The sequence below is a fragment of the Talpa occidentalis genome, unplaced genomic scaffold (assembly GCF_014898055.3).
Source record: "Talpa occidentalis isolate TD23 unplaced genomic scaffold, MPIMG_talOcc4v2.1 talOcc4.13, whole genome shotgun sequence".
Lineage (NCBI taxonomy): Eukaryota > Metazoa > Chordata > Mammalia > Eulipotyphla > Talpidae > Talpa > Talpa occidentalis.
The window spans coordinates 4,407,763-4,435,618 of NW_023601322.1; the positions used below are offsets into that span (position 1 = coordinate 4,407,763).

General features: G+C 45.9%; 1 protein-coding gene across 1 annotated transcript in view; it reads left to right on the forward strand.

The window, feature by feature from the left end:
• The first annotated feature begins 200 nt into the window (after positions 1–200).
• Positions 201–27,856, forward strand: part of CD226 (CD226 molecule) — a 70,577-nt gene continuing 42,921 nt past the window's right edge. The window contains exons 1-3 of the mRNA XM_037508417.2: positions 201–419; positions 7,456–7,615; positions 7,916–8,254. Coding sequence (XP_037364314.1) covers positions 7,570–7,615; positions 7,916–8,254 — 385 coding nt within the window. The 5' untranslated portion in view covers positions 201–419; positions 7,456–7,569. The remainder of the gene's footprint in view (positions 420–7,455; positions 7,616–7,915; positions 8,255–27,856) is intronic.

A 27,856-nucleotide genomic window follows, 5' to 3' on the forward strand; every position in this document is an offset into this window, starting at 1 on the left:
TTGAGCTAGGTGTACATCACCCCACGTTCGTACCTGATTCCAATTCCAGCAAGTGGGGTGCTGGGACAGGCCAAGCTGGAGACACCCCCTTATCCAGGCAGCCAGACTCTAGGGGCAGGACACGGACATTGGGGGAGCCACTCTCCCCCTACCCCAGGGGCCAAATACGAGCTAATTGAGTCTCCTTTCTTCCACCAAAGCACTGAGGCTGCTCTGGGGACAATGACTGGGGCGTCACAGCTCACTGGACAGCTGACCGACAAGCCACAGCACCCCGCTGCAGAGGAAACTGTTCTCAGGGTAGCAGCTAAGAAGGTGACCTGCCACAACCACAGCTCACGTCCAGGAGTCTGCAGAAGAATCATCTACAAGCCTCTCCCTGAGTTTAAGCGTGTGGAGCTCCGGGGCCGCTTTGGAAGGTAAAACTTCCTTTCAATTGCCTATGAGGCCGCCGTGTTGGGTGCAAGAGGTCAAGCAAGTTTGCTGCTCTGGGTCTTGAGAGAGCCCCGCTGGGCTCGCTGCTAGCGCTTTGCATCTAGGACCTGGGCCCGAAGGCCCCGGGCTAGGCCAGGGTTTGAATTCCCGTCTCTTTGGGAAGTCCACACTCTGCGTGGCCCCTAGAAGGGGCCCCTCCTCCTCCGGGGGAACATTATCAAGCAGAGGCAGCAGGGGGCTGGCACCAGGGACGGCTGGGGGAGGAGATAGTGTGTGTCCCCAGCCCCCGTGGGTCCCCGGAGTGGGACTCTCCAGGGCTTCCTGCGGGCGATTAGAACAAACTCCCAGCAAGGAGCAGCCTTCCCCGGACACTCACACTCGGGACCCGACAAGGCTTGTGCAGGCCTCCCGCGCTGTGGGAGGGGAAGGCTGCAGGCAGGGGGGCCCGGCGAGGCGCAACCAGGTAAGACTGTGGCGCGGGCGCGACTCCGGGCCCCACGGTCCACGTGGCTGGACCTCGTGTGCATCGGGGTGGGGCGCAGCTCTTGCCTTCAGGCCTGCAGATGCCTCACCTGTCAGACACCTGCAGGCCATGGAAGGGCCCCCGGCTGGTGCTGCGAACTTAGTAATTTACCCAGGCCCTGGAGACAGGCGTGGAGCTTGCCCCTAACTTTTAATTACTTTTATTTGAACGGATCCACATGAGCACGAGCTCACGACCCGGCTGTCACAGTCACGTCCACTGTCGGAAACGCACGTCTTTGCTAAATGTGGCAGGGAAGGACAGGCTGGCTTCCACGCGGGTCTGGGGGGCTGACTTCAGTCTCCCTAACAACCTGTCCTTGGCAATCAGGTCTTTCCCTCCTAACTGCAATGTTACTTTTCTTATATGCTGGAAATTTATAAATCTTTTTGTCACCAAAAATTAATTCTGGGGTTATTAACAAGAGTCTGGCGACCTTGATTAAGGGGCCACTGCTCACCACCTGCTCCTCACTGAAAAGTCACTTCTGTACTATCCCAGAGCACTTTATTTAATGCAAATTTAATTCATTGTGAGAAAACATTTTATATGTATGTGAAACATCCACACAGCCTGGTTGACAGGACAGCAGGTAACACAGAAAATGAGATGCAGAGTTGAGAACCCAGAACCTCTACATGAGGCAAAGCTCCTCCAGGGACGCAGGAGATTCAATCCCACAGTTGTCTGAAGCACCCAGGACGACCAGCTTCCTTCCTAGGAGCAGTTCTTGACAGCCTTCCCGACAAAGTTCACTTTGTCTTTTTGGGAAGCTGAGTTCCTCCCTGGGTCTAGTTACTTCTTCCACTAACGCATGCCCTGAAGCAGGGAACGCAGTGAAGAGGTTCTGCATGTGGTGTTATTTACGTGCCTGCGACTGTCATTGTAACCTGGATGGAGGAGGAAGAAAATAGGGCACCCCTACAGATACACTTACAGCTCCAAGGCCAAGCAAGGGAAACGCGCAGGCCTCTTATCGGCCTGTCCAATAAGAGGCAGGCCATCTTGTTTTGGGCAGAGGCAGGCCATTTTGTTTTGTGAGAGGAAGGCCACGTTGTTTGGGTGAGAGGTAGACCATTTTGTTTTGGGCAGAGTAATTTTGTTTCGTGAGAGGAGGTTTAGCAAGAGTGGCCTGTCCAACTGCCTTCCTTAAAAGCCTTTGTCCAGGCATGTCTTTGTCATCTTCATCCTTTCTTTACTATTTGTGACTATTATTTTGGGTTTTATGTGTTCTTTGGTATGGTTTGATAAGCTTTTTTTTTTTTTAATATTGGAAGGAGCAAAATATTTTCCATATAAATTAATATTAGTTGTGTCTATGCTTTATACCATGTTGGCTTAGGTATGCAACGCTTTGCTTTTGGATAGTGGGGCAAACCTGTGGGCTTATCTAAATGAGGACAGACCTCAGGAATCTTGTTCCAAACACCATTAGTGGAGTAACTGAGCAGCAAAACTGTGACCACCAGGATCGTTGGCCATTTGTATCTCCCAGAGAATCAGCCAGTGTTTTATGGGATTATGCACCTAGGCAGAAACTTTTTTTTGAGCAAATTCCCAGAATTGACAAATAGAGTCTGGAGCATGAGGACTGGGTGAGGAAAGCCTTGCTCGTGTCTGCCTGGTTCCTCAGTGTCACGCTTCCAAGCTCTCAAGGGATGCTTGGAAATGAAGCCATAAAATGCTTTTCATGGAGCTGTGTGCAAGTCTCTACCCCCAAAATCTGTAATTCTTGGGGTCTGCTTCGGAACTCTGAATTTATACAGATAAGATATTTTAGCATTGGAGTTCTGTAATCCTCTTTCATATCTGGTGGGGCAAAGGACGTCCTCCATCTTTCTCCTCATTAAGAAAGTACTTTGCTGTTACGCATTTTTGATGGGGCTCCTGCTAATTAAAAACATATTTATTCTGTGAACATTCACATATGCAAACCATGCTAAGTGCTCAGGAATTTCTGTCCCACTCATTTTCCTTGTCTTCCCTTCCATTTCTGCTCCTGCTTTGAACGTGCTGAATGGCCATTCTCTGGAGGTTTAAGCAGCTTCATTTGTCTCGTGATATTTTTATTGTTTGTCTTGGAATTCAGTATCAGTCATGGGAGCATTTAACATTTCCTGTTTGCTGAGTAAGATGATGCAGCTTCACACTGGGAGGACAGACGCCCTCTAGTCACCTGCGCCATTGAAGGCAGAGTGTGGTTCACAAGCAGCACACAAACAGTCCTGCACAGTCGACCAGCTTCAAAATGTAAGAGATGAAATTCTCCAGGTCAATTAAAAACATTTTTGATGAGTTTTGCCCAAATTGGATCATGCCGTAGAGGAACATAGCATGTCACCTTCATGTTTTCAAGATTTGTCTCATTTCCTTTGCTGGTATTTACAGTTTTGTACAATTATTGCATATTATTAAGGCACAGACCTATATATTCATGCATGCATATGTATGTGTGTACATACGCACATACACACGTGTCCTGTTTTGTAGCTCTGCTATTATTTAAAAGAAAGCTATTATCACAAAGTTATTTTGTTAGTTACCTTATATCTTCATTTATTAGTTGATTTTTTATTCGATTCTGTGTTCTCTGGGTTGATCATCTACAAATAATAAGCTCAAAATAGTTTTCTAATACTAACATTTCTACTCCCTCTTTTTAATCTGTGATAGCAACTGGAACTTCCAGAGCAGTTTGAGATATTGGCAGGATGGTGGTCTTCCTGGTCTTGTTTAGGAAGTGTAGAGAGATTCTTCCAGTTCTAGCCATCAATTTGCACTGTTTCTAATCAATTTGCTTTTTTTTTAAATGCTAATTAAATTGCAAAATTGCTATGAGTTTTTATCAGGAAAGGATATTTAAAGTTATCCAGTGCGTTTTGGCCTTTCCTGGATTAAGTGACTCTGTCGGAAATGATCATCATTGTTGACTGAGAATCTGAGACATCTGTCCTGCAGCCTTTTGCTTTCTGTGTCGGCTCATGGCTTCCTCAAGGTGCGCTCGGCTCCCCCCGCAGGCCCTGCACTTCCCATGTGCCAGCAGCTGTCTCCGGAGGAGGTGGCACCGGTCTCAGGCTTGGTTACTAGGGTCACAGGATCCCTGGGTGTACTGTTTACTTCCCTCCTCACCGCCTTCGGAGTCCCGGGCGGCATCACTGTATTGAGGTCAGGGGTCACTAGGGGCCTCAAATACCAGCAATAGCTTTCTCATTAACCTTCCATCTGGCAGCTCTAGGACCTAGTAACAGTGGCCTCACTCTATCATTTTAATAGGGGTTGCTACATGGTAATTAAAAGTTGTGTTGATTTTTTTTCCCATTGTAGCTGAAATTTTCTCTAACTAGAAATGTACATAAGCCACCCTGAAATGCAATTTGTTTTTTTTTTTAAAGATTTATTTATTTATGCATACAAGAACTGGGGTACAGGCCAGAGGCACAGGAGGTGAAAGGATTCACCAGAGACAGAGCGGGGAGCAGGACAGGCAGACTGACTGAAATCCACTGCTGAGGGGAGCAGCAGGTGAGCCAGCAGAGGTCTGCTGTGCCATGTGGGTAGCTCCCTGGCTAGGAATTGAACTCATGTTGCAGTGGCTGCTGATAGCTTCATACGTTGCGTCTTAACCCCTTGCACCACCAGGGAGGCCCTGAAATGCAATTTGTACAGGAAAGGTGGGTAAATGCTTTCTTTCCCTTTATTTTTCCATTGCTAGAAAAAGAGGCAGAAGGTAGCTAATAGGACACTGTGCCCCGCCACGCGAAGATTTTTGCTGCATTTCCTATCCTGTAGACAAACGGCAATGCTAAAGGGTGTTTTCACATTTAGGCTCTTGAAAAGGCCCTTGATTTGGCTCTGAAGGGATGGAGGCTAAGGGTGGCCCACCCAAGAGAAGTGAGTGCTGGCAGGTGTCACTGCGGAGCGCCAGCCCCAGCGGACTCCTGAGGGGGACGCATGTGCGCGTGGTTGGCTGAGGAGCGTGCAACAAGAGAGGAGCAGCACTGCTTGATGAATGGCTTCCTGGAGGATGAAGCTCTTTTATACAGACAGCTCTATTAGAAAAAACCTCAAGCCCAAACCCCTTCATAAATCATGCAAAAAATGGCTGCCTCCACAACAAAAATAGTCCAAGCGCGGTGTCTATTTGTCTTTGCTTAGATGTTGATAAATCGGGCTCATCGTTAGCAGAGTTGTAACAGCTGAACTTTACTTCAGCCGCCGCCTGTGTGCACCCTGCGTCTGGCTATGTGGCTTCAAGGTCCCTTGATTTGGTGGACGATTCAGAATGTAAATGCCTTGGGAATGAAGGGGGGCCCTGTAAGTCACTATCAGTGAGCACCCCTTTCATAAACCTCCCACACCTGATTCCTGACTTAGCCCGTAGGTCACCAGAGGACCACTGAGAGTTTGATAAGGATTGCATTCAACCTGCAGATTGCTTTCCCCTCACCATTTTGGATGCATCTTATTTCTCTTCCTTGCCTAGCGGCTCTAGTTAAAACTTGCAGTACCTGGTGAACAGCAGTGGTGAGCGGGGGCATCCTGTCTTGTTCCTCATCTTAGGGAACGCACTTTCGCCATGGGGTCTGGGTATGAGTCATAAATGTCCTTCATTACTAGTAACCTAAGTTCTCTGACCATTGGTTTTCTTACTTGTACTTTGCCCTTTTCTCCTGACAGAGATATATTTCTTGACCTATTTTAATATCTTGCAAAGGGCTTCATCTCCCCCTTGCTCTCAGCTTCAGTCAGTCTCCATAGCAAGTGGTTCTGGTTATCCTTAGGCCTCTGCACCTGAGGGCAGAACTGGATTCTTCCTTGTCTTGCCTTGAGTCGTCTTCCCAACCCTGTTTGGTGTTTTCACTCTCCCATCACCTTGTCCAGCACTTGTCCTATGAAATACCCTCTCTTGGGCCCTCGGCCATGCGGGTTTGAGGATCCCGACCGTGGCTCTATCTCCGCTTGATGCCAGACCATGTCCTGGCAGTCAGTTCTTCTCTCCCACCATCCAGGGGACTCATCCCAGTCCAAGCCACCAAGCTGTTTTGCTCAGATCATGGTGATCATGTCCTAACAGCTTTCTGTCCCACCTTGTTCCCCTCCAATCTATGCTTCATGCAGCAGCCAGAACAAGTGCACCTGTTACGATGTGTGTGGCTGTAGGTCACAGAAACTGGTTTTCTAACTGGCTTAAGAGATTGAAAATTTATTATATCACATAAGATGCTCAGACTCCAAAGCTGGTGGATTCCGTAGCTCCATTTAATTCAGTAGCTCAGTTAATTCCCATCTTGCGTTACCCTCCTTGTCCTCGGGCAGAATTCCAGCAATACGGCTGCCAGCAGAAACGGACCCAGCACTTTCTTCTTATTCCAAGAGAGTGCTAGAAGGAGGAGGGTAAAGGAGAAGAGGGGAGAGAGAAAAAAACGAAAGCTGTCTTTCCGATGGGGAAGAGAAATAATTTCCTTCCCTCCGAGTGGGTCACTTCAGGCCGTAGTTCATTTCTCCAAAGCCCTTGGCCTCCACATCAATCGGCGTGGTCAGCAAAAGGACTCAGGTTAGTCCTAGTATCCCCTGGCTTGGAAGCAGTGGAGACCCAAGTCGTCAGGGTTCTGTTGCGAGTGAGGAAAGGGAGTTGGGGGTGGTGTTCAGTTATGTTTTCTAATAATATAGATCAGGGCACATTGTTCTGGTATCTGAATGCCTCCAGAAGCTTCTGTCTGCCTCAGACTCAAGTCAGAAAGTCTACAAGGGCAACCTGGCCTCGCCCCAACGACACATTCAGTCTAATCTGACATTGCAAACCCACTGACCCTCAATTTCTCCAGCTACGACAACTTTGAAAAAAGCTCCTTTCAGAGTGTGACTATTCCCGCCACAGATGGTCGCCCGGGATCGCGCCGGGGAGCTGGAGCTACAGATGTGAGCCTCTGAGACGCTTTCATGCGTGTCATCTGGGGCTCTTTCAATCCAGACCAATTTATCTTTTTTTTTTTTTGAACATCCCCGCCCTTTAGATTGTAGTCGCACCGTTTGAAAATACTCCAGACTGTCACAACCTCCAACCCCCACGCCCCCAGAGCCCCAGGCGCCTCCCCTGACCCTTCATGGTCTGCTCCAACCTCACCTTCTCAGTGAAGCCTCCCGAGTTTTCTACCTAAAAGGGAAGCACTTCCCTATCGCCACTTCCCTGTTCTGTTTCCCTGTACTTACCACCTGTCATTTACTCTAATTTTCTACTTTTTTCTATTCATTCCTATCTCCTCCCACTAGAATACAAGTTCCATGGAGGCCAGATTTTGTTTTTAAATGTCTCTCACTCCCTAGAGTAGACCTTGGCACACACAACACCCTTAGCTGGTGAATGAATCTTTGTGAAAAATGAAAGTGTGAAATAAGCTTTCTGTTGTCTGAGACAGAAGTAATACAAACCTGCCCATCTTTGTAGAGAGCAAACTGGCTTTGAAGCAAACACCTTTTTCCTGTGTTTCACACTCCAGAGAAAGAAGCTTCTGCTGATAGCATCTGAGCGGAAGGAAGCCGTGCTGCGTGGCGGCCCTGCAGGGGCACCGCGATCGCCTCTCAGAGACCAGCCTCCTCGACGGCGTCCAGAGATGGATTATTTTACTCTCTTCTTGGCTCTTTTTCATGCATACAAAGGTAATGATAACATTTTCATTTAGAAAATGTACTTTTTTTAATGTTACAGTGTGACACATTCAGAATTTATATGACGCTCTTTAGTTGGCTTAGGTAACTTCTCACTTGTTGGGAAAGACAAATGCCAATTACCAGCAGTGGAAACCTTGTTAGACTGAGGGAGAAGCTGTGAGGCTTGACTTTTACCAGGAGCTCCATCTACTCTCTGGCTGACTTTCTGGAGCTTAGAATGCACGGAAGAATGTCTGCTTGGGGTTTGAGTGTGCGAGTCTAACGGAGTCAATGCGATGTGTGTTTCAGCTCTGTGTGCAGAGATGCTCTGGGACACGATGGTTAGACTTGCCGAGAATATGACACTAGAATGCGTGTATCCGTTCATGGACAACTTAACGCAGGTGGAGTGGTTCAAGGTCAACGCAACTCAGAAGGAGTCCATAGCCATTTTCCACCCTTCTTACGGGATCTCAATTAGAGAGCCCTATGACGGGAGGGTTCACTTCTTAAACTCCACCATGACGCCCAACGATATGACACTGTCCTTCCTTAATGCCTCTGACGCTGATGTGGGCTTCTACTCCTGCTTTCTTCACACTTTTCCACGTGGAACTTGGGAAAAGGTGATACAGGTGGTTTCATCAGGTAAGTGAACATTTTGTTTCGACTCAGTAGGACCTTTCAGTCTGTCAAGTCCAAGTAGAAGCTATGAAATGTCTTACCCTATTTTGGTGACATGTTCCAATTATTTGAGTCAAATACTTCGTGTCAAGGAAATAAAACTGTGAATCTGTTTTGTTTTTATTAATATGTTAATATTTCTGAGGGGACAAAGTAGCTCACATATTTGAATGTCATTGGCGAAAGCACAGGTTTTATATTATCTTGATAATAACTTGAGCTTAGATAAAACTGACGTTGGCAGCATTTGGCTTCAGGAACCAGATACTTCCTGCTTAGTGCTTTATCTCAGTGAAATACAGGAAAACCTCAGAGATACCTGGGTCCAGTTGCAGGCCACTGTGATAAGATGAATATCTCATTAAGGCAAGTCACACAATTGTTTTGATTTCCCAGCTCACATTCAAGTTAATGCTTCCGCTCTACTGTTCTATTGAGTGCAATAGCATTATGTCTAAGACAATAATATATGTGTCTCCCTTTAAAAATAGCCATTGTCCGTGAGCATTAACCATCATCTGGGACTTCTGAGAGGAATAATCTTTGACTGGTGCAGGGTTTTGACTCTGTTTCATGGCTGCAGATTGGTCAGAATGATGGTGGTTGGGAATTTCTTAAAATGACAACAGTGAAGTTTGTCTCATGGAATGACTTTTCCTTTTGTGAAGGATTTCTCTGTAGCACGTGATACTGACTGATGCATTTACTCCCACATTGCTACCAATTTCAAAATTGGAATGTGACGTTTTACACATGCTGCTGCTTTGGCAACTCAGTTTCTGTCATGCTCTAAATCCTTCATTGTCATCTCATCATCATTCCCAACATCCTCACTAGGAGTCAAAGCCATCTCAAAATACCACTTTCTTTGCTTATCCATAAAAAGCAATTCTTTATTTATTAAAATTTTAGCACGAGGTTGCAGTAATTCAGTCACATTGTCAGACTTCACCTCAAATTCTAGTTATTTCTACCACGTCTGAAGTTATTTCTCCACTGACATCTTGAAGCCCTCAAAACCCTCCATGGGGATTGAAGTCAGCTTTTCCAAATGCCTGTTAGTGTTGATAGTTCGACCTCTTCCCATGAATCACAAATGTTCTTAATGGCCTGGGAATGGTTTCTAGAAGGTTTTCAATTGACTTTGTTATATCCATCAGAGGAATCCCTATCTATGGCAGCTATAGCCTTACAAAATGAATTTTTTTTTCTTTTTTTCTTTGTAGTTGTTATCATTCTGCAACATTACTTTTTTATTTTATTTTACATAATTCTTACATCATTTTTCATTTTTGCACAATGTATTCATTTTCATTTTGGTTATATTCCCCAATATAATTCCCCTAATCCCTCCTCTCCTTCTCCCTGCCCCTCCCCCCCCCCATAGTGTAATTTGCAGCAGCATGGATGGCGCTGGAAGGGATCATGCTCAGCGAAATAAGCCAGAAAGAAAAAGAAAAATACCGGATGGTCTCACTCATAGCAGGAATCTAGAAAACCTAAATAAGGGACCAGAAAAATGACTAATTATAATAAAGAAAAAAACCAAAATCAACAAGCAAAATGAATTTTTTCAATAATAAAACTTGAAAGTCAAAATTATTCATTGATCCATGGGCTGCAGAATAAACGCTATGTTAGCAGGCATGGGCACAATGTTAATCTCCTTATACATCTCCACCAGGGCTCTTGGGTAACCAGGTGCCTTGCCATGAGGAGTGATATTTTGAAAGGAATCTTTTTCTGAGCAGTATTTCTCAACAGAGGGCTTAAAATACTCAGATGTGCTGTCATCCGTTAAAATAAATGGCTTTGTCATTCCAGTGATAAAGGACGGGTAGAGTAGCATAATTTTTAGAGTCTAGAATTTTCAGATTGGTAAATGAGCAGTAGCTTCGGCTGCACTAGCCCCTACAGACAAGAAAGTCAGCTTGTCTTTTGAAGCTTTGAATATGGGTAGTGACTTCTCTCTAACTATGCGAGTCCTGAGTACCACTTTCTTCCCACAGAAAGCTGTTTTGACTACATTGAGTATCTGTGTATTGGTGTGGCCTTCCTTCCTGTAAATCTTAGCTGGATCAACTGGATAACTTGCTGCAGCTTCCCCATCTGTACTTAGCTTCTACCTTGAACTTTTATGATATGGAGGTGACTTTCCCTTCACCTCATGAGCCAACCACTGCTAGCTTCAAACTTTTCTTCTATGGCATCCTCACCTCTCTCAGCCTTCATAGAATTAGTGAGGGTTGGGACCTGGCTATAGATTCAGACTTTATTTAAGGGAATGTTGTGGCTGGTTTGAGCCATGCAGACCACCTATACATTCTTTCTATCAGCCATAAGATTGTTTATCTTTCCTATCATTTATGTGTTCCGCCAAAGTAGACTTGTCATTCTTTCAAGAACGTTCCTTTTACATTCACAGCTTGGCTAACTGACTCAAGGGGACTAACTTTCTCCTGTCCCAACATTCAATGTACCTTCCTCACTAAATGTAATCAATCCCCACTTTTAAATTTATAGTGAGAAATGTGCTACCCTTCCTCACACTTGAACACTTGTGGGATCTCAGTGGTCGAATTTCAGTATTGTTGTGTCCCGAGGAATTGGGCGACACGAGGAGAGGGCGGGAGGGGACTGCTGGCTGGTGGAGCGGTGAGAGCTCATCCAACGCCCATCACCCTAGTTCACTCTCCCATGTGGGCATGGCCCTGGAGCGCCCACATGGCTCCGACAGTAACCCCAAAGATCGCTGATCTCAACACCTATAACGAGAATGAAGAAGTCTGAAATATGAGAATTACCAAAACATGATGCAGAGGCCAACAGTGACCAACAGGCAAAATGGCACAGACTCCCTCAATGCAGGGGTGCCACCAACCTGCACGCTGTAAAAAAATGCAGCATCTGTGGAGTTAGAAAGTGAAGTGCTGTACAACGGGGTAGGGCCACTTCCTTTTGCTTAGATCTCAGTGCTACAGGTCTGCTCTGAGATCTTTCTACCTAAGTTTCTTGATAGAGTGCTCTTCAGAAATTGTTAGCTGTCATTTTGGAAAGAATCTAGTGATGTCTCTCAGTGCTTTCTGCCGCGCCTGCTAGTGACTGTGGCTTGGCACATGGTTTCAGTCCTTTGAGTAACAGAGTTAGGTGTGGCATCCTGAAAAAACCTTCTAGCCCTTACTTTCTGTATAACGTTACGTTAGTTGCTTGAACTCCCTGAATCTCAGGTTCCTGAATAGTGAATTGAGTTGATTACATTATTCCCTTTGCTGAATGCTTTAGGACCATATATTGAAGTCTCTAGCCCCCGAGAGTTAGGGGATGGTAGGTGTTATTGTCACTGTTATTATTTCCTATGCACTTGATACAATATGACTATGATAACATTTTCATATGTCAGTGACAATCTGGGGAAGGAAATAATTTGGAACTGTGTGTTTCTTATCTGTTATCTCTGAAATTATATTCCAAGTGGGCATCCAACAGAATACATTCAGCAACATTCGATATGGTGCTTTCTTTTTTAGGGATCCATATTATAAAAGATCAATTTATAGTATTATGTAATATACATGGTCAGGAGGTGAGAGCAATTTCTACCTGTTAGCTTTCCCTTTCTCTTCAGGTGTAACTAGGCTCCAAAATAATTTGTGCCTGTGGGTGAGGGTTACAGAGTATCCAGGAGCAGGATCTCTTTAGCTAAATGCTTGTTTATTAAAGACATATTTTGCCACTCGAGTCTTCATTGCTGTTGTGTGCAGTCACCTGTAAAATGCTGCTTGCAAATGTGTAGTGCGTGGTCCACATCTCACTAGCCGTGCATGTGAAGCAGAGAACTCAAGGGGCTCAAGTAGACTGAGCTCTCCAGGCAAGGCCTTTGCAGTTCGAGTCTCGTATCATGTATTCCAATTTCTGTCGAAGTGAAGCCGGATGAAGACAGGGACTCAGGAGACGTTGGTCAACAGTACAAAGGTGCAGCCATGGGGGATCCTAAGTGTGGAGACCTGAGGTGTAACATGATGGCTGGAGCGAATAATATTAAATCAAATACTGGAAATATGCAAGAAGAATAGATTTCAGATACTGTCATCCCCCCCACAAAAAAACCGTAACTATGTGAGAAAAGATATGCCAGTTAGCTTGACTATAACAACCATTTCTATTACATAGCTAATTCATAGTAGATCTGTATTTATATAGCTATATAAAATCATCATGTCATATGCCTTACATAGATGCAATCTTTATTAAAAAAAGAAAAAACAAAACCAGGTAGCTCGAACGCTTCTGCAAGTTCAGGGTGGAGGATGGATGCGCACAATTGGGAAATCAGGTGCGATCTCCTCACTGAGGCAGGACTTAGCAACATGTGTGAACAACGCTTGGCAGGCTTGTCCTATATTTATCAAGCCTATTTAATGCTCCTGTTATCTTTTTGAGGACAAGACAAGGGATACCCCTGTCTCATGGGGTTTTTACCGCAACCTGAGATTTTCCATCAGTTGTTTGTCAGCAAGAGAGCCTGCTGCCTTGATTCCTCATGATGGTCCTTAACCATGCTTTGTTGCTGTTTTATTTAATCATTTAAAAATTGCAGTAATGGGCCAGTGAGAGTATTCCATTCACTTTCTTTTTCTGTGGAAGAACTTGGGTGTAGGCCAGAGGTCGGGGATCTAACTCAGGCCGTGGTGATGATAGCACTGAGATTTAACCCCTAGGCCGCCAGAGAGGCCCTATTTTCACATTTGAGATTTAGAGGACGTCATTTCTCAAATGAGAGTGAATTAAAAAATGAATATTGGCTGTATCTCAAAATTTCCCTTACATATACCTAAAGTTTTTGTGACCTTTTAGTAATATATCATGATCTACGAATATTGCCAGCAAAGGGGCTCCATATTTGGTACTTTGGGGTCCTTGGTCATGTTTTATACTGTATGAAGTCGAAACCCACAGGGGCAGTAACTATCCAAGAGGCTGGAGGTTACGAAGGTCTTGCTGTGCCTCGTGGAGGTTGAACATCACTCTATGATGGAGTCCAGGGGCAGTCACCGCATGTTTTCCAGGGGGACACGAAGAAGCCAGCATTTTCACAACCTAGAAGATTAGATTAGTTGTTGTCTTTAGGAGGGGAAGACTTTAAAGGTCAGGTGAACAAATAAGATGTTATAAATTGGAACTTACGGACTGCCGATGAGGGTGTAAGTTGGTCCGCCTGTCATAGTGTGGCTATTAGTGGAATTTAGGGTCTTCCAGAATGGAGAGCCAATAGAATATGAATGTCTATAGAAAGAGATTTATGATAAGGAATTGGCTCATGTGATTGTGGAAACTGGCAGGTCCAAATCAGCACTGTGGCTAGTAGGCTGGTGGCCCAGGAGACCTGCTGCTGCAGAGGAAGTGGGAGGCAACCTGCTGGACAGTGTCCCCTTGTCTGAGGAAGCCAGGCCTTTTGTTCCCCTCAGACTTTCACCTGATTGGACGAGGCCCACCCTCACCCAAAGCGCAAATCTGCTTATTCAAAACACACAGATTTAAATGTTGATCTAATGCAAAAACACCCTTTGAATGAGTCCATAAAATTAGCCATAAAATCTATTTTGGAAAATGATGGGCCTCCCTGGTGGTGCAGCAGGTTGAGTGCAACGCTATGAAGATGTCCGCGGCCTCTGCAGTGCGGATTCGATTCCCGGCTGGCCAGGGAGAAACCCACATGGCGAGGCAGACCTCTCCTGTCTCATTCACTGCTCCCCTCAGCAGTGCTTTCGATCTGTCTGCCTGTTCTTCTCCCTGCTCTGTCTCTGGTGAATCCTCTCCCCCTCTCACGCCTCTGGCCTGTACCCCAGCTCTTGTATAAATAAATAAATCTTAAAAAAAATCTATTTTGGAAAATGAGATAGCATTGGCTGAAGTGGAATTTGAAGGACTGTCAGGATATCTGGACATGAAGACAGGTGGAGCAGCATTTCAGGAGTATTACTTTAAAAAGGATTTAGAATATAGGTAGCTTTGGCGCTGCTTTAATCTTCCCTGCAAGGTAATGTTCCTTTGCATAAAAGACAATGACAACGACGGAAGCCTCAGCTTGCACTAACACAGAGTTAGTTAGATCAGCGGTTACTTCAGTTTATTCTGGTTAAAAAAATTCACGATGTGGTTTACTTTACCATGTTGACTGAAAGCTTCCAAATGCATGGCCATCCGGATGTTATGCAATTATATTTCAATGCTCTCTTAAGATATTTACTCACTTTAATTTCAGTTGTGTTTTGTTTATCCCAAATTGAGAAGGAAGAAAATGTATGAAAATGGCATTATCTCCCGTCTTAGTGACAGGTGCGAAATGCTGGAGGACAAGGCTTCGTCTAAAGGCTTTTTTTTTTTTTTTTTTTTGCTATCAAAGGAAATTCCAGTAAAGAAACCACAGAGAAGTCTTAACGCTCCTATTACAAGAGTAAATACATGCCAACACATTTTGTCCCCAGTTCACTCAGCTTTGCCCATCTGATGCATCTTCAGCTCTTTGAAATGCCATTTTTTTAAAAAGTAGCATGGAGAATAAAAATGTTTCAGACCCGCTGTTTACAGAATTAAGGTATGAACTGTCTCTTAAGGTCCATTCTTATAAGTTCAGAAATACATCATAGAAGCTTTCCAGTCTATATATAGGCGCCCCCCCACTCACACATTCACTCACACCCACCCACACGCACATGCATAAGAATGAAAAAGAGACTCTGTACAGCATTACTTTTCAGCAGTTCCTCATTGAAGAGAAGACAAGATATTAAATAGTGCCTATAAGAAATAATCAGCTGGGGGCCTCCCCGGTGGCGCAGTGGTTGAGCGCTGGGTTGCGAAGCTGCCCGCAGCCTCTGCAGCGCCGGTTCGATCTCTGGCTGCTCCCCGGCCACCGGAGGAGGGTCCCACATGGCCCGCAGACCTCTCCTGCCGCCCGCTGCTCCCCTCAGCAGTGGACTTCGGTCCCTCTGCCTGCTCTGCTCCCCACTCTGGCTCTAGTGAATTCTCTCACCCTCCCGCGCTTCTGACTGTACCCGGTGCTTGTATAAATAAATAAATAAATCTTTAAAAAAAAATAAAAGAAATAATCAGCTGATGACACAAACATTTTAAGGGTCTGAACCCGTGCTCTTTACTGAGTACAGCAGCACTGAGAGAGGACAGGTGGTGGGGGAGTACTTCCAGGCAATGGGGAGCACTTCCAGGTGGTGGGGAGCACATCCAGATGCATGGAAAGTGGGGCTGTGGTCCCAAGGTGGGGTAACAGGAACCTGAAGTGGAATTGCTATTAGAGGCTGCTCTTGTTGCCTCATTTCTTGGCCGCTCAGCGCGGAGGGTTGTGCTGGAAGCCCATGTCACCGCGAGACTTGGCACTTGGGTGTTGGGGTACAGCTCTGTAACCAAAAGTCAAAAAGAAAGAAGCAGCCCACCCAGCTCATGGAAACAGAGAGTCTGGTGGTCGCCTGAGACTGGGGTGGGCTGAGAAGTGGGTGGGGGGAGTTGAAAGGTGGAAAGAAAAATAATAGTGAACCCCAGCTGCCTTCTTAAGTTGTAATTTGGACGACATCCCATGCCTGACTTCATTTTGGTTTTTCTAATTTAATTAGCACACACTATAAGGGAGTGCTTATCAACTTCTTTTTATAGGTAAGGAAATTGAGGTTCAGAAAAATTGGGCAACTCACTTCATTAAGTTCACAGTTAAGCAACACAGTTAAGATTTCTTTCTTTGTGTGTGTGTAGAAGAACTGGGGTGTTGGCCAGAGGTGGGGGGGGTGAGAGGACTCACCAGAGACAGAGTGGGGAGCAGGACAGGTGGATCCACTGAAATACACTGCTGAGGGGGGCAGAGGGGAGACAGGGGAGGTCTGCTGTGCCGTGTGGCTAGCTCCCTGGGGGCCAGGGATGGAACTCAGGCCTCAGCAGTGATAGAGCTGAGACTTAGACCTTGTGCCACCAGGGAGACCCTGGAGTTAGGATTTCATGCAGATTCTAAGTCCAAGTACACAGGAGCATAAACTGCCTGAGGGTGGAGGTCTTGGTTAGTTCCCATCAGAGCTTCCGGGCGCTTTTCACCAACAGGTGTGTGTAGAGCTCGTGTGAGTGTGTCAAAGGGAGATGCTGGCAAACGGGAACATTTCAAAATCAGGTGTGGCAGCATCCTAAGACTTTTTTCCATGGCCCAAGTCATCTCCATTGTTGGTGCTCCCTCCCGGCCCACAGCAGAGGCCCACACGCAGGCCAGCGCACAGGCCAGGCCGGGACCACATGGGCCGTGAGCAACGCGTGCACCTGCTCGTTTGCTTCCGAAACTCTACCTCCTCCCAGCGATGTTTTTACTTCCAAGATGACTCTAGCCAGGGGTCTCTGGTGAATGTGGAGATGGAGCTCTCGTGAAGGTTGCAAACCCTCCCTGGCGGCCCCGTCGAGTCGCTGGGGACTGTGACTGTTCACTTCTTGGGTTTTCCTCCTTTGGTTTTCGGCGATGAAGACAGTTCACACCTCTGCTCTCACTTCGACCACAGCTGCTCTCTCACCAGCAGGTAATATGCCACACACAGTATCTGGGACACGTTTCCTCTCTGGGCCGGGTGCTAGTTAGGGGTGCTGGTTAGCGTGGGTGTCAGCAACAGTGGGGACTGTGGCCTCCGCCGACCATAACATCATCCGCTGAGCAGGATCAGCCCTCACAGGCTGTCTCCTCCCCGCCAGCTTGACGGGCATGTTCCCCAACATTGTCACCAGGGGTTGAGAACTGCAGAAATCCCGGAGGCTCCGCTAGCACTTGGTCTAGGAAACCTAGGGCAGGGCAGGCAAGAGTGAGCTTCAAAGACACCTGGACAGTTCCCAGGAATGACCAAGCGTAAAATGATATTTTCGCATTTTATAAGAAAACAATGCTGGATTTTGAATATTTAAAAATAAAGAAAAAGAAGTATTGAAGCAAAGGAGGAAAAAGTCCAGTCCTAAGCAGCCCTGACGCTGGAGCTGTTAATGGCCTGTTGTGCCTCTTGATTTACTTTTATTCATGTTTATCATTGATTAAAAAATGGCTCACTTTCGGAGCTCTGCTTCTCCTTGCTGGTTTTGTCTGATTTGACGGGGAGTGGAGGTTGTAGTGTGACTTTTCCTTTCATTTTGGGACAATTTCTGAAGACATTTAAGATTTTGAAACTGTTAAGATTTTTTAGACGATCCAGCCAATCCTTCAGGGATCAATGCGAGAGGATCCCACTGGCGCCATCTCTTCTCCTCACTCCACAAGAGTTTTAATTAAATAACTCGGCTGATGGAGCTCCTGGCTCTTCCCTTGAGAGATTATTCACAATCCAATAAATCTCAATGTGAGAAAATTTTCCTTGACTTCAGCTATTGAACCAACTTGCATTTGTTTTTTTAAAAAAAAGTCTTCTTCATCATCTGCCCGGAGAGGGAGACACATGCTCCACAAAAGATTGATATAAAAAGCTTCCTCGGGATGGAGACATGAAATGGATCTTCACATTAATAGCACTGTAAATAGCCACAGGCGTCAGGGTTTGCTTCCAAAAACTCTACCTCCACTTAGTGGGATGATTTAGTGGGATGAATATGGCGGCCAGTGAGAATGATGTTTGGGCATGGATTCTGTGAGGTTTAACTGGCAGAAAGCTTAAGGAACTTAACAGTCTCATCTCAGCAGAGAAGCTCTAAAGAACATATTTGTCCTATTTCTTGGCAAGCTACAAGAAATTGTAAATTCTACCAATGTGGACTTTTCCAGAATGATTTAGGGGAGGGGTGTGTGTGGGTTCTCTGTGGATGGGATAATTACCTTCTTGACATAGAAAGAGCCCATGAATTCTGAAAATTTTAGGTCATCCTTTTAGTTCATCCCACTAATGGATAGAGAACATTTATTTCTCTTTGCAAACTGGATGCCTCAGTTGGACGCATTCCACTTTTTCATCTGAGAAACAGCCCGGAATTCAATTTCGTCTCAGTAACATTAGGACATATTCTCAAATTAGATCATATTGTCTGTCCTATTAGTTTATTATACCATTTTTCTCAAAATACCTCTTTATTATCTTTTAAGAAACATCATCATGCATTTAAACAAAGGCGTCAGTATAAATAAAGAGAATTTGTTTAGCATCAGGCTTGTTACTTCTTCCTTCTATTGTTTTTAAGTCCAAGAAATGGCTCCCCTAATGATAAATATTGAATAAGATAAAAACATTTCTACATATTGACTTTGTGTTTCTTTGCGCTGACTGTTTGAATTTTTTTTCTTAATACAGACTATTATGTTTTCAGTGAAAATAGCAGAATTGAACCAAAGAAAAATTATTAAACCTTGTTGCTGAAATGACACTTAGAGGTATTAAAATCTGCTTTATTGGATGAATGGTGAGAACAGTAATTTAAGAAATTGTGTAAACACTTTCTAAATCCATTGCGTAGACATTTACCCCTGGCTGTGAGGAGAAGAAATGAGCAAGAAGGTCCTTGTTTCCGAGGAGATTATCATCTAAAAGGAGGCTGTGCCACATGTTACTGAAGCTGGTGGACGAGTCGCCACGGTGCAGGTGGCGCTTGTTACCCATTGTGGCACCGGGTCTTGCAGTTGAGCGGTGACAGAGGCCTCTGCTGGTTTTGTATGGTGGGGAGGTCCCTGGGAGGTGCCATAGCAGGCCCAGAAATCTGGTGATTCCAGAAGGCAGACACATTACAAAAAACACCAAGTAGATGGGAAATTTTCTTTGCCTTTGGGGCTTGCAAAAGATACATGTGGTCATCGGCTTTGGGGAGGGTCGGCGTGTGGGGGATGGGGCTTTTGGACTTCCTTTGGGCTTAGTGATGTTTCAAATAGTGGAGTTACGAGTTGGTCCTGATGGCAGCTATTATCTGGAGTTGTTGCTCTGGCACCTTCGTGTGCAATGAATTAGAGGTGGGGGGGGCGGCAAAGAAAGTCCATAAAGTAGGAAAAAGGCAGGAGACTTGCAGGCTGGAACAGCTGACTGCCTCTAAGGTGAGCTTCTCAAGGTCTCTGCTTACCTTTCCATAATTTACAGGTCAAACTCCCCCCTCAACACCCTCCTTTGCCTGCTGGCTCTTTGCATCCCTCCTTTCATTCCAGAAATATTTATTGAAGGTTGGCTGTGTGCCAGGGGCTGTGTGAGGTTGGGGCGCTTAGGAGAAATGACCCAGTCTCTGAGCTTAAGTTAGAGGCCCATTTGTAAAGCCATCTGGTGATGATGGGGCTACTGCGTGGTGGTGCTGGGGTGTGGGGGGCCGGGAGCCCAGGCCTCACTCACAAAGTTTCAGAGAATGAAAGATGCTTGAGCTTGCTGCTTGAGGATGCCTGGAAACCTGCAGGGCTGAAGGGAGTTGTTGGCGCCTGGACCCTGCCAGAGGGAGGTGCTTAGTGCACAAAAGCCAGGCGGCTGGTGTGCCGGAAAGTGCAGGCCACTCGATGAATCTGAGTGTGAATGTGTGTAAACGGGTGGTGGTGCGGGTGGTGTGTTTGGAGGGCACATGACAGAGACAGGACACTGCTGAGCTAGCAGCAGGCAGGCACGCCAGCATTTCCTTTGGAAGTGAGGAAAGTTCCGGAACACTTGACTCAAAACTGCCTCTGCCTGTCAGGCCCACCTTCTTACTTCAGTTGCATTTGCTTTGCTGCGGTGGGGTGGGAGGGTGAGAGCTGGGCTCCTTCCAGAGTCCTCTTTGTGTCACGGCTGAGCACCCCCTTAGGGGCTCTCACTTGGTTCTTTGGGCAACAGAAGCCACTAGCAATTTTGATTGGGGAATGATTTGCAATTTAGAAAGAGCCTGCGCAGGCCCCCATCTTTCAGGGAGTAACCGCCACCCACTGCTTGAATCTTTATTGTCTGGGAGCCCTGGGGGGAACCTCAAGGCTTCACTTGGGTTCTTTAGTTCACTGCCCATAGCACCCCATGAATGAGATAATGCTGTAAATAAATAGTAGATGGTGCTAATGTAAAAACAGAATTAAGGGAGAACCGCTAAGGTAGAGAACAGAAAGCGAAGGGCTAACTACAGAGGGTCAGCAGACGAGGGACGGAAGCCTGCGGGGGTGGGTGGCTTAGACCTGGCGGTGCAGACTCTCACGCCGGAGCCCCTGAGGCCCCTTATAATTGACCAGCACGTTTTTTGGAAAACTTAGAAACATCTGGATGGACTGTCATTTATGACCTGATGTTTCTGCTTGGTGGTATTTTCTAGACTGAGCATCACTTACATTTTATGGTGTGACTAATACATACTGAGTCCCCCAAACCCTCATTGTTCCCCTCTTGTCACACGTTCTGGCTTTAGTAATCTCTCTTGTTTTCCTGGAACCTTCTGGAATTTGATTTTGCAACCTTCATCTACTCTGTTTATCCTAAATCCTTGAAAAAGCACTTCGAGGTCTTCCAAGACGTGGTCCTGGTGTCTGGCCCCACCTCGGCCCTTGGAGCCTCCCTCTTTCTGCCAAACTAGGTCAGGTTTTAATTCGCCATGCAGCCTCTGTCTTCCTGAATTGGTGTCTTTGTGCCTTTTGTTCCTCTTAAATACTTGTTCACTCTACAAAGCTCATCCTGCAGGGCACCTCTGTGGAAACCTCTTTCCTGCTGCGGGAACAGCTCTGTCTCCCTTGGCCACCCCCCAGGTGGCATTCGTGGCTGCCTTTAAGTGTGGCTCTGTCATCCGCCCTGTGTTCCCCCCACTGGTGCCCACACCAGTTTCACTGCCCCCAGCAGCTCCTTCCCCTGTGCAGCGTCCCCACACGAGGGCATGTTGTCCTACACTGAGAATCAGCTCAAAGAAACAGCAGAAGAAAGCGGACGGTGATGTTTTCATAGGAAACCCTCACGAAGGCCGGACCAGGACACAGGAGAGGCGTCCTTTCCGAACACAGTTAAGTGAGCAGAATGAGCACCTTCTAGAAGGGAAAAGGACCATCCTGGGTGGCAACAGAAGGTGAAAGCACATCCTATGTAAAGCATAATTTGAAGTATTTTGGGGTGTAGATTTATTGCCCCAAATAGTTTTATTATTTAGATCAAACTTCGTTGAAAAGTTAAGCAGAGATTTTTTGCTCTAAATAAATTCTTTCCACCAAACGCTACTGAAATGTGTCCACTGCTTTTCTGCTTGTTTCTGAGACATGTCACTGACTTGTCTCATAAATTTGTCCTTGACCATCCTAAATGGTTTGCAAGGTTGCATGGTTGCAAGGTTTTGCATGGACATTTATGAGCATGTTGTTTGTAAATGCATTGACTTTAGAACATTGTGTTCAAGGGAAGCATTATTCACAATTGCCAAAAGCAGAAGCATTTATCCCTCCAAGGAGAGGTTCCTCCATGGAGGGATAAATGGGTAAAAAAAATGCAGTTGATAAAACCCGCAGAATATTACTCAGCCATAAAAGGGAAGGAAAGTGATACACATGCTTCAGCATGGAAGAAACGCGAAGACATTCTACGTGAAATAATCGGCCACACAAGAACAAATCCTTTAAAGGTTTTTCTTCTCTGAGGCATCTCGGGTAGTCAAGTTTGTAGAAAAAGAAAGTGGGCTGGTGGTTGTCAGGTCGGGGGTGCGTAGGCACAGGGAGCTCTTTAATGGGTAGAGTTTCCACTTGGCAAGATGGAGAGAGTTCTGGAGATTGTACAATAACGCAAATGCACTTAACGCGACTGAACTTTATACTTAAACCAGTTGAGACGGTGAACTACGTCACATGGATTCCACCTCAGTTAAACACGTAAATATGTGTATGTGCACATCAGTTATATATGTTATAGAGGAAACGTAGTCACGGGATTCAGTCACTATTCATTTCACTATTAACATTTTTATTTTAGAGAAATTCCTCTCAACTCTTGTTTTGATTTTTGTCTTCATGCCAGTAAGAACCAAGATGGATTTGTTGACAGAGAATTTCAAGCTCTGGTTCTGTCTTTCTTCTAATCAGTCCTGTGACATTTGGAAAGTCCCTTTGTTTGGTTTTTTTTTGAGCTTCAGGGAACTCATCTGCAGGATGGGAATAACAGCATGAGCCGAGTGGGCAGGTGTGAGAATTCACGGGCTGGTGTGCCCACTGGTGTGCCCAGCCCCGAGAGGACCCAGGAGCCTGGCTCATCCGTTCCTTCCCCAAGGAAGTACAGAAGTGCAGATTCTCGTTCAAGTTGGGCATTTCCACCCCCCCCCCCCACACACACACACACGCAGTCAGCCGGGCCAGAGGCAGTGTGATGTGAGAGGATGGAGCTCCTGCTGTCCCTGCTGCCCGCGGGGAGGGAGAGGATCGGCTGCAGGTCACGGAGGCCGAATGCTCTGCTGGGGACAAGTGCCCCCAAGGGCGCCCCGAGGGTCCTTAGCCTGCCCTTGTCACCCCTCATTGTCAGCCTCGGGGAGGGACCCAGACAGTCAGAGGAGCAGGGCTTGGCCACGAAGGGGCAGGCCGTGTGTCCTCTGCGGGGCCACGCGCCAGAGACTGTGACAGTGTGCGGGGCCCACGACCGGCTGAGGGAGAGCAGGGCAGGGCCAGACTCGGCCGTCCCACGTGCCGGGGCTGAGGCCGCATGGAAGGGTCTTGCCAGGGAGAGAGACAGGAGGTCGATGGCCCCATGGAGAGTAGTTTGTAGGGAGCAGGAGGGACTCAGCTGAGGCCGGGCAACCTGTTGAAAGACACAGATGGGAGCGAGTGATGCCTGGGCCGTGGGGTGCAGAGGAGGGCACGTGTGCAGAGAGAGTGAGAGGGTAGAACTGGGGGACCCAGACAGGCTGGGGGAGCAGACAAGGGGAGAGAAACTAAGAATGACACCAGATTGCCGAATGCTGCAGGGAACAGGAAGGAGCCAGCTGGGAAGGAGAATATGGTTTGGGGGAGGCCTTTGACAGCGGAATCAAGCTGTGTCCTCGGCTTCTCCGCCACTTGCCTGCTTAGGAAACCCTGGAGGTCGGTGTCTTCTCTTCTTTGCACACATCTTGCTGTAGGTTCCTCGGGTTTCTACCTGAGTGTGTATTCCTTGTTTCCGCACTTTCTACCAGGTTCCTAGGCAGGCGTGAGTCTCAGCAGCATTAATTTCTTCACCTGTTGGATGCCCTTTAGAGGGTACTCTTCGGGAAGATGCTCGCTCTGAAACAAGGCGGCTTCTCCCGAACACCAGGCACTTTCGTCAAACAGGCGGGCTTCTAGCACCTTCAAGCGACTCCCCTGGTTCCCTACTACTGGGGCGATCACTTCTGTCCAGTTTTGGAGTTAGAGCAAGACCATCATCTCTTTGAAGTACCAATGGTACCTAATTATCATAATGAAGAGATGCGGAATTTCTCTAACAGCTTCCCCGTAAAGAAGGAATCCAGCACAATTCTGTCTCTCTCTCTCTCTCTCTCTCTCTCTCTCTCTCTCTCTCTCTCTCTCTCTGTGTGTGTGTGTGTGTGCGTGTGCGTGTGCGTGGTCTTTTCAAAATTTTGGACTTTCTCTCACTCACTTTCTCTCTTTGATGTATTGAAAAGCTTTGCAGTCATTTATTTTGGAGTCTTTTGCAAGATGTTTTTAAAACACTCTTGCTTTTCACTCTTTTGGCCTCTTTCCTTGTTTGCACTTCTGGGCTTTATCATTCTCCCCAGTCGAGTGGTGTCTGTGTTATTTTTTGGCCATACCTTCATCCTCCAGTGGCCCCTTGAATCTGCCATGCGGGGTTTTCTGTTAAGCACCTGGTCCTTTAGATCTGTAGCACGAATTTTCCCTACTTTCAAAAAATTGGTGTTTTTTGTAGTCTAGCGGTTTATTTTGGGATTTTCACCTTTCACCTACACCTTTTATTTTTACACAAGAATATTTGCATTTTATTAACATTTCCATCTGCAATTATGTGAAATTTCCAGTGATTTTTTTTTTTTTTTACCTTGCCTTTCTAGTTCAAATTGCCTATAGTCATTCTGACATGATGGATGTCTAGTCCATTTCACAATGCATTATCAGTGTCAATATATTTTTATTTCCTGTGGATTTAGAAACCAGTTATCATTGCAACCCATTGCTTTTTCGAATGGAAGAATTAAAGACTGAGTGTAGATAAATCTCAAGAGTCTACCACCAGTTTAATTTTTCAGGCTGTTCTATTTTGCCTGGTGTTTTCCTTTGCTTTTTATAGGTCTAAAGAACAAACGGCAAGCCAGTGTCCACCTGGCAAAAATGTGAATCTTCTGTAGTGGTTGTCTATTTCGACATTATTTCTGTGTACGCTGTCCTTCATACCTGATGCTGTGTTTATCTTCCAGAAACACTTCTTTTAAATCCGAAGGCACATGCTCCATTGATTTTTATTGATTAACCTCTTTCCACCTGAATCCAATGTGTCCCTTATATCAAGCTTGTCACTTTATTGCAAGTTTCCTATTAATCTACTTAATATTTTCAGGCCTCCAGGATTTGCGGAGATAAAGTTATGGATTGGCTTGGTCTGTCCCCAGATAAGCAGAAGGATAGAGACTTCACTAGGGAACAGCAAATTTTTAAAAAGGCAAGGCAAGGATAAAGGAAAACTTTTCAGCAATTGCTAAGAGACTTGAAAACCTTGTGTTTGGCAGGATTCCAATCCATCAACACTGCCATTCTCTTGCTGTCTCTCACCCCCCAGGCTTGGTTTCTGGCCACTTCTATCCAATATATTTCCCCTTCAAAAGTGTTTTCAATGTCTTGGACTCTAACATGGGTTATTTAAAGTTGTTTGGGGTGGAAGGGGCGGGAATGTGAAGGGCTTCATCTGGGGGGTTTCCTGTCTTCAAAATGGCCAGGGTCTCAGTTCCCTTACTTGATGGAATTTGTGGCGAGATGGGTCCGAGGTTCTGTGAATGTCTCATGTTTCTAAAGCAGATTGGAAACTCTTCAACACTAAATGTCCCTCTTACCCTTGTCTGTTTCGAGCGTAAAACGTTACAGATATTCAGCAAACATTCAAGGTCTTTCTTCTTGACCATGAAATTGCTTCTCATTTCTTATTAGGGCTGTATTAATATATTGAAAAATAATATTTATCTCCTTTATTTAAAACAAATTAAAACTTTTCCAATACATTGCCGCTTCTCTGGGGATGGTGTAAGAACCTTCTGCATGTTTGTTTTCCCAGCTTTGTATACCCTTCCTGCTCCATTTAGTAAATGATAACTGGTCATTTATCAAGGGAATTTCTTATGTTGGACATAACTGGTAAGAGTAACTGGTAATAATAATGGGTAATAGCAACAAGTGAGGATTCTTAGTATCCTCTTAAGTGTAGTTAACTGAAGACAGAAATGGGATCCTGTTTTTAATTTACACATACACACACACACACACACACACACACACAGAGCAAACCAGTACAAGAAACCTGGAAAAAAGAAGCCTCTGGAGTATTGAGAACGGTGGATATCATGGAAACCAGTTCTACTAAACAACACTGGATAAGATTTGGAGTGTGGAGGCTGTAGAATGTTGTCTGCTAACTTTGATTTACAGAAGACACAGAAAGTCACATCCACGTTCAAGGTAAAGGGAGGAAGACCTCTTGAGTTATGCTGACCTCAGGCACGCAGTGACTTGACTGGAGGAAGGGACTGCTGGTTTAGTAAGTTGAGTAGAGAAGGTTATTATATGAGAAAGAAGCCGCGCGGCCCTGGGGAGGCACCTAATCTAATGGCACAAGGTGTGCGATCTTCCAATAACAAGATGGATTTGCTGTGGAGAAAAAAACAAGATGAAAACTGTACCTTCATAGGAAGTGAGAGAAGACTCCTTAGATTGCGTTTGAAGAGGATCTCAGGGTAAATAGCTAAGTTTTGGGGATTCCAGCAGACAGAAGAGCTTTCGCGAAGAGAGAGCCGTGAACAGAGTGATGAACACATGTGGGCCTTGAGGCTGGTGGGGTGGAGCTCTGGGTCAGGGTTGGTGTGTGTGGTGATGAGGTGATGAGGGCAGGATGAGGTGTAGACACAGGTGCTGCCGCCACAGAGGTGTGAAGACCATGGGTTAGTAGCAGAGAGAAACGTCACCACATTTATGCTTGGAAAGACTTACGCTCCCCCAACAGAAAAAATGGATAGGAATTTCCGTAGCCTCAGTATGAAGTGCTGTTGCATTTCAACATAGCAGCGGTCAGCTGTATGCAGGTGGGAGAAGAACAAACACGCACGACTCACACAAGGACTGGGGCTCTTCATTCCAAGGGCTCCAGATCCCTAGTTGTCATCGGAGCTGGGAGGTGCTAGATGAGTTACATCCACTCTCCTAGCAGGGAGGAGCCTTTGGTGTTTCCACTAAGAATTCTGTTACATCTTATATCAATATAGCTTCTATAAGTTCAATATTTGTTAAATATTCTAATTTTCATTGGCCGCCTAGAAAGAGTGCATCAAAGCTTTCTTTTGAAGGAGAATTATGAGCACACTGTGGAGAGAGCGAAATGCAAATGCAGAGGACACTTTTCTCATGGCAATCAAAAAAGTAGGGTCAAGGTTTTTCAGAGAACACAGAAATGGGGAAAAGGATGGATCCGAGGGACAAGACGTGATGACTTGTTATAAATAAAAGGGCGAGCCTTTTGAGGGGCGTCTGTAGGTGACAGGGAAGTGTTTTCTACAGAAAATTCCTGTGTTTCAAGACACGTGAGGTACAGGTTCATGAATGTGAAAAACAAAGAAAATTATGTCACTGTTGATCAGAATTGGTGGGCGGAGAGAAAGAAGTGCACGTGGGAGAGCTTCCCTGCCACGGCAGAGACCACCTTCCCTCTCCTCTCCTCCAGTCTGGGGTGTGAGCTGTTGCGGAAAGGAGACAGGCACCCAGGAAGGTGCCCCTTCATGCCCCCTTGGGTGGCTAATTGACTCTGGGGGGAAAGAACTGAATTTTTTAAAAAATCCTCACTCAGGGCTGGGTGCCAGCCAGCCAATGACATCTCTGCTCACCAGTCCTTCCACATTTGTTGTGATAAACAGTTTTTTCATTAAATTTGATAATCCTGCCTGCATCGTTCATAAAATAAGATGAAAATGTGCTTTGCTGAGTCCATTTATTGCCTATGGAGGTAACAAACTCAGTCTCTTCTGCTTTTTTTTTTTTTCAAGATTTACTTTTTTATTTATGCACACAAGAACTGGGGTGCAGGCCAGAGGTGGGGGCGGGGTGAGAAGATTCACCAGAGACAGAGTGGGGAGCAGAACAGGCGGATCTACTGAAATGCACTGCTGAGGGGAGCAGCGGGCTGGACAGGAGAGGTCTGCTGCGCCTTGGGGGTTGCTCCCTGGCCGGGTATCGAACTCGTGCTGCAGAGGCTGCAGATGCCTTGAGAGGGCTGAGACTTAACCCCTACACCACCAGGGAGGCCCCTCTTTAGCTTTATTTATTCCTGAAATGTAGCTAATCATCCGGCTCTTTCCCCAAGAGGAGTCATCAGCTTCCTTTTGCCCCTGGACTTTGTTTGAAGGGTTTTATCTCCCTTCCCACTGACCCTTTAATTATTGTGGCGAATGAAATGTTTGGTCTTAACTGTGATAAAACTTCCT